This window comes from Palaemon carinicauda, chromosome 30, assembly GCF_036898095.1.
Source record: "Palaemon carinicauda isolate YSFRI2023 chromosome 30, ASM3689809v2, whole genome shotgun sequence".
NCBI classification, from domain to species: Eukaryota; Metazoa; Arthropoda; class Malacostraca; order Decapoda; family Palaemonidae; genus Palaemon; species Palaemon carinicauda.
In genome coordinates this window covers 12,521,820-12,529,319 of record NC_090754.1, presented here as the reverse complement: position 1 = coordinate 12,529,319, position 7,500 = coordinate 12,521,820, and the positions used below count along the sequence as shown (strand labels likewise).

The following is a 7,500-nucleotide window of genomic DNA, read 5'->3' as shown; positions in this document are numbered from 1 at the left end:
GTGTGCTATAAGGTTGTGATAAAGAGGCTAGAGGTATGCAGCGAAACTTTATCAAACAGACAATGAGCTTATATACAAAGACTAGCAAGCAAAAAGGTCATAAAAATACAAACAAAATAAAACTTGAGTTAGCAAGCTTACAGATGTTGGTCTATTATCAGTCCGGGGAATAGCGAGCGATAAGACAAAAAAACCAATGCCGTTAGTGTACAAGCGTAAACGAAACATGTGCAATATATGGTCTGCCTCCTAAGAGATGACATACATAGGAATTAGAGTGCCCTATTCAAGGGAGGCGCACTGTAGATGGGTCATCTGGCAGGAGATACCTATTTAGTCGATCAATGGAGACCCAGTCTTCTTTGCAATGAAAGGTAATTAAGAAAGCGTGCAGATCTGTTGGTGTGTGATAATTTGCTGAATCTGGAGAGTGTTGGAGGAAGTTGTAGATGGAAAAAAAAAATAGGCAGTGATAACCAACAGGTCGCCAAACACAATTTCAGCTGCTGATACATCAATGGCATCTTATGGATGGGTTTTTAGTCACATGAGGAGTTAGGCGTAGGGATCCTTGGGTGTGCTGACGTGGAGATCGAGGCTACAGGGGCCAGGTGAAGAGGTGTTGATGATTAGGAGTCGGTATTGACTTACTGTCAGTGAGGAACATACACACAGAGGTGGAAATGGGAGAGGAAATCCACATAGAGAATTAGCAATGTAACGTTGGCACTCCCAAAAAATAATATGAGTGTCTCGGACCCATGGGGTGGTAATAACAGATCCCTTTGCAGTTGCCAGACGGATGTCAGGAGGCTTAAAATAACCACGGCGTGACCTGGAGAGTTTTCTTAGTAGAAGACAATGGCAAGCATCAGAATCTACCAAGAACCAATCGCCTGTACTTGCATCATGCAAGAAAAAAAGATTAGTGATAGGATAGGTCACTACCAAAAGCGATGACCTACTTACAAATTTTTTTTTGCCACTGATAACCGTTCGCACACTTTTTTTGTAGCAGGCCCAAATCTGGAGTGATAGCACCATAACTTCAGCTGATGGGTATCAGTAAGTGGCTAAAGAGGGCATTGGTAGAGACGTGAGTGAGGGACGACATATATGGGTAGTGGGCTGCTTTGTTGCTGCTCCTGCAGGTGATATGGTGGATGTCTGCGTCCTACCACATTCACGGCACTTTCGGTTGATGTTGAATAGTTGTCCTCTTCATCAAGAGTGGAGGCATTGATGGGGGTCTTGAAAGTGAGTGAGGAGTGATTGTCCATAAAAGGGTCAACTCTGGTCATCAGGTCCTTCATGGGCCAAACATCAGCAACAGGAAATGGCCATATGCACAGGTTCAGCTAAGTGTCGTACCCAAAGGGCGCAAAATAATTTCACCTCCCGATAAGAGCCATCTGTGGGTGAAACCGAGCAATACTGGTCATTTCCCAGAGGGCTAGCAAAGACTTTTGTGTGCCCTAACGTCTGTTGAGAGAGCTAAAAAGCTTGGCTATACAGGTGGCTGGCGAATGTGAGTACTGCTGCAGGATGTTTTTTTTTTTTTTTTTTTTTTTTTTGCGGGGGGGGGGGGGGGGGGCGTTATTGTCTACTGGGGCGTTCCCCTGGATGCAAAGTCAAAAGGAAATTTATGGGAACATATCTTCAGCGATTGCCAATACATCATATTCTGCTTTGCTGGTTGAGCGAATCACACCCTTAATGCAAGACTGAACTTCAGCACGCTGAAACCAGGTGAACACTTCTCCGCTGGCTAAGGCCAGCAGTTTCATTGAAGTGGCATATGTCGAATAGTCAGGTTTGGTGGGCAGCATTGTAACAACAAGGGCACATCAGTGAAGCGGAAGGAGGGAGGAAGCAGTTCCTCCAGCGGTCACAAATTGACAGAAAGTTGAGAGGAGTGCAACTCACTTCATTAAGTAGACAATGAGTGTATATATAAGGACTTGCGACCAAAAACGTCAATAAAACTCAAACAAATTAAAAAATGTCCTAGCAAGCTTACACAGGTTGGTCTATTATCAGCCCAAGGTAGAGCGAGTGATAAGAACAAAAATGCAATACCGTTACAGTGTATGAGCACGTGTGAAAAAATAGGATCAGGAGTAAAGGTTGCTGGGATATCAGGATCGGGAATGGATGTTGCTGACTGGTTTTATTTTTATCGCTTGCAGTGACTCGTCAATTCTGGCACTGGCTACTGATTGGTCTTTGGGGGTAGAGTCCATACTGTGTCTGTGACGTTATTATTATTATTATTATTATTATTATTATTATTATTATTAGTGAGTCCCTCTTGCATCTTGGCCCTATGCTCATCTTCCCATAGTTTGGCAGGAGAAATTAATCTATCGGAAATATCTCTTACCCAAAAAATAATATCCCCTTTTCTCTCTTTATTGGTATGCGTTCTGGAAGCAATTCCTGAAAGCAATTTGATTCATGGCCTCTTGGGATAAACATGGTTCCTCTTTTTTTTTTTTTTTTTTTTTTTTTTTTTTTTTTTTTTATTTGAATGCCCTTCCTGAAATAGCTGATTTATAAAGGATCGCCACCATCAGTCAAGGACTGCGACCACTGAGACGCCGTTAGTGCAGAATTAGTTATTTCACATTTCAGAAATTACATATTTGTTCGAGATAGAGAAAGTAATAAGGTAATTGCTGCGATCGTCATATCACTGACGAGTAATGATATTTTAGGAGGTGAGGAAAAAGAGCATGATTAAAAAGAAGAAGAGGAGAAGATAGAATGTATTATAGCGTATGATAGGCACAGGAGATAAGAAACTAGAAAAGATTTAATGAAAGGAATATTGATAGAGAGGTGAGTAATGTACGAGGATGAAGTAGAAAGATAAAATAGAGGTAAAAAATAAAGAGTTAAGAATAACCAAGAAAAGGAAAATGAAACAAGTTAAGAAAGATCAACAAAGACCAATAAAAAGGAGAAGGTCAATACACATGCATCAAGGGAAAATCTACCCAAATATTAAATTAGAGAATCCACGAGATTCTGAGTTCACCTCTCAATCGTTTTCCTTAATCTCAATTTCCATTTCTGACATAACCAAGGTATATAAGCGATAATAAACAATTAAAATATTAAATTTCATGCTGCAGTCTCTACTTTGAATGGCCCACAAATTTCGTAAATCGCGTAACGGTGACGATTGTTTCCTCTCATCAAAGTGAGAAAAAATGGCAGTTTCCATAAAAAATGGCTAACTTACACAATTTAAAAATTTAATGTAATATCGTTTTGGCTTCTACAAAACCTAATAAACAAAACCAAACTGGGCAGTTTCATAAAGATGATAATTGGAGGCAAGGGAAGCAATCAATTCTTATATTATATTATATTATATTATATTATATTATATTATATATATATATATATATATATAATAAAAATTATATATATACATACCTATATATATATATATATATATATTTATATATATATGCATATATATACTTATATATATATATATATATATTTATATATATATATATATATATGTGTGTGTGTGTGTGTGTGTACATATATATATATATATATAGATAGATATATATATATATATATATATCTATATATATATATGTATATATATATATATATATATATTTGTGTGTGTAAATATATATAGTGAGAATTATATATATACATCCATGCATATATATATATATATATATGTGTGTGTGTGTGTGTGTGTGTTGGTATACAGACACACATGCGCACATGCAAACACACACACACACACACACACACACATATATATATATATATATATATGCCCAGTTATACCTCACCCCACGTATTTAACTGTTTTCAGGAGAGGCGACTTGTGTCGAGTTTACTTGCCTGCAAATCTGCTTATCAAAGGATTGAATCACAAACAACCATTTACAGCCTTTTATTTTATTTACGAATACAATTTCAAAAATATATGGTTAACTAGAATCTATTATAAGATTAAAAAAAAAACAAATCTAGGTTTTTAATGTAATACAAAACAAAATTGATCTAAATTTATGAATAAATGTACCTACATACTTGTCAATGTAGATTTTTACAATTTGACAGGTAACAGTATATTGTGGGCTCGTTATTTGAGAATGTAATGTGGTTTGCTCTAAGATATTATGAAAAAAAGGATTTTGTAAGGTTGCATGGCCAATAAAGTAATTATAATAATTTGTATTAAATTTACTACTTATTTTTAATTTATGTGTTAGAAACACTTTTTGATAAGAAACTGGTCGATAGTTCCTTGAACTACGGTAATTTTTTTTTTCAAGTATTACATAATTGGGAGCAGAATTATATCAAGAATCCTCTGTTAATTGTATGTGAGCATAAGTAGTAGGTTGGCCAAAGCACCAGTTAACCATTGAGATATAACCTCTAGAGAGTTATTTGGTCCTTTAACTGGCCAGACAGTACTGCATTGGATCCCCCTATGGTTACGACTCATTTTTGTTGCATACACATACACCAAATACCCTGGCCTTTAATTTACATAATTTCCTTTTGCTTCATACACCTGCCAACACTAATATGACTGATATTTTTTTTATTTACCTAACGCATTCACTACTGCCCTCTAATTTTTCAGTGCTCTTGACTATCAGGAAGTATGCTCGTATAGACCTATTTCGAATCCATTCTTTATATCAAGAGTGCTAGAATACGTAATTCTCGAACAACGTATTAGTCACTTGGAAGAAATTGAAGCTTTGCCAGAAAACCAGTCTGCTTACAGAAAATCAAACTCTACTGAGGAAGCTATCTGTTCTGTTGTAAATGATATGCTGGATTAAATGGAAGAAAACAAATGTGGTATTTTGATATTCCTTGGTCTGAGTGCTTCTTTAGATACATTTGGAGATGAACTACTACTAAAACATCTATGGGTCATTGTTATAGATGATCAAACTTTTGAATACCTAAAAGACTACTTGATTGACAGAAATTAATATATGCAAATTAGAAAACTCTTATTCATCATGTGGACCTTTAAACAAAGGGATGCTCAGGGGAGTGTGAGGCCCAATTTCATTCTATACAGTATCTATACTATTGGTCTGTCGAAAATACTACGAAGGCATTGAGTGAAGTTCAACCTATTGGCAGATGATGCACAATTCTACTTCCCCATAAATGACATAAACGACAGTACTAAGAATCTACAGTACTAAGAATCTAAACCAATTTCTTGCCAGCGTTAAGGAAGGAATGAAAATCGAGTAACTAAAATTCAAGTGAAAATAAAACAGCATAAGAAACTTGGGTCAAATACAAATAAACATAAATAACAACTCTACCCTGATATCTAGTGAAATTCGTGATTTAGTATTAGCTCTTGGCTGTAACTTGTCTTGTAATGCCCAAATATATAATATAGTAAACACTTCTGCTTATCATCTTAGAGACATTGCTTTTAAAAAGAAGTACCTGGATGAACAATCTGTAAAGAAACTTGTGATAAACTGTGTTATTACCAGGATTGACTACTGTAACTCCATCCATTATAATTTACGAAGTGTGCAACTTAAGAAATTACAAAACTTAATAAACACAGAAGCAAGACTGATGAAAGGTGTCCCACCTGACAAAGGATCACTCCTATAATAATCGAATCACACTGGCTGCCAATTTAAGCAAGAATTGAGTTTAAAATGCACAATAACCCATCAAGTTATCGAAACTGAATGTCCAAAATATATGAGAGAACTTCTACATATTGAGCAGCCAACGAAGTGTGTTGACACGAGAATAGTTACCGATGGTTTCAAATTATTGTAACCTAGATATATGCCTACTGTTGGCTTTAGAGCCTTTAGATATGTGGCCACTCGACTATACAATAAGCTCCCACTAGACATCCGAAACACTAAAGATATTAAGGTTTTCAAGAGGAAACTTTTCTCTAAGTCTTTCGATAGTGGGAATTTGACAATAAACGACCAATATGCGGTGTGAAATGTTGAATGCCTTAGAACAAACATGATGAAATGACTTTGGAAGTCCTGTAGAGAGAAGCTTTCACTTGCTGTAGGGGATCGAAAAGGCAACCCTTAAAATAACCAAGTAAACTACAATGGATCTCATTTTTGTAAGAATCATAGGTGGCGCTGACGACGCTACCAAACGTTGAATTCATTGGAACTGCCGAGGAAAACCATTGATATCATACAATACATGCCACAGGAACTGACCCGGCATACTTGTAAACGACAGCCATATTACTTCGGTAATTTATCAAGGTCTCTATGTAGAAATCTTGTACTCACCATTGTCTTTTGTTAGTTTGCCACAGTTTTATGTTGCTTTTGGATACACCAACAAACGTACAGTGTAGCCAAAATTATAGAGTAAACACACAGAGACACAAACTAGCACACACACAAACATACGCACACCAATACACTCAAACACATACACGCATATATATATATATATATACAGACGCTCCCCAACTTACGAACGAGTTACGTTCCGAACGATCGTTCGTAAGGTGAATTCGTTCGTAAGTTGCTTCAGTGCTATATTTTGTATTATAATTTATGTTTAAGGCCTATATAAGTATATTGAAGTTTTATATAAGTATGTTTAAGGCTTGTATAAGTAACCTGTATTAGTTTCTACTGAAAAAAAACCTTTAATAAAATGGAGAGAATACTTACAGTACTGTACTAAGTATATTAGAGAGTGAGAGAGAGAGAGAGAGAGAGAGAGAGAGAGAGAGAGAGAGACACACAGTATGTACATGTACGTAATAAGATAAATAAAATGAAGTTTAACTTACTTTTGGAAGATGTACTCGATGCTTAAGGAGATGATGGATGAGGAGGAGGAGGAAGAGGAGGATTTTATATCATGAGAGGGTCTTCCCCGTTGCTGGAATGGGCTTCAAAAGTTACTTCCTTCTCCATAACTTCAATGTAGGAAGAAAGTTGAGGGTCGAGGAGAAGATGAGGGTTGATGAGTATCTTCCTTGGAGGATTTACTAGAAACTGGCCGAAAAAAGCGATTTAACGACAATTGCACGGTTCTCTTTTTTTTTTTTTCATCATAAATGATGCGGTAGCACTGTATGGCATCATTCAATTGATTTGCAACCTTTGTGCAACGTTCAATATTTGGGTCTTGCTGCTCGAAGAGTGCGATGGCTTTATCTATGAGCGAAAACCCCTCGGACAAGAGTTTCGTCTCGAATTTCATCATGGGGACTGGCGTTTCTTCCTCCTCCTCGACACGTTGCTGAGCCTCCAACTCCATGAGGTCTTGGTTACTCAATTACCTCCCCATGGGACTCAAGCAATTCCTCGAAGTCCTCCTTTCCTGCAGGTCTAGCTCGAGTTTATCACTTAGGCCGACAAGAGTGCTGAGAATTTCTTTATTGATGCCCTCCTGATCAAAGCCACGGAAGTCGTTGACGAACTGAGGGCATAGAGGCCTCCACACGGCGTTGAGGTTGAC

At 37.0% G+C, this 7,500-nt stretch overlaps 1 protein-coding gene across 1 annotated transcript in view; it reads right to left on the bottom strand.

Moving 5' to 3' along the window:
- Positions 1-7,317: 7,317 nt before the first annotated feature.
- The window catches only part of LOC137623393 (tigger transposable element-derived protein 1-like), a 772-nt gene continuing 589 nt past the window's right edge, over positions 7,318-7,500 (bottom strand). The window contains exon 2 of the mRNA XM_068354226.1: positions 7,318-7,500. This exon is cut by the window's right edge and continues 9 nt beyond it. Within this exon, the coding sequence (XP_068210327.1) occupies positions 7,318-7,500 (183 nt within the window).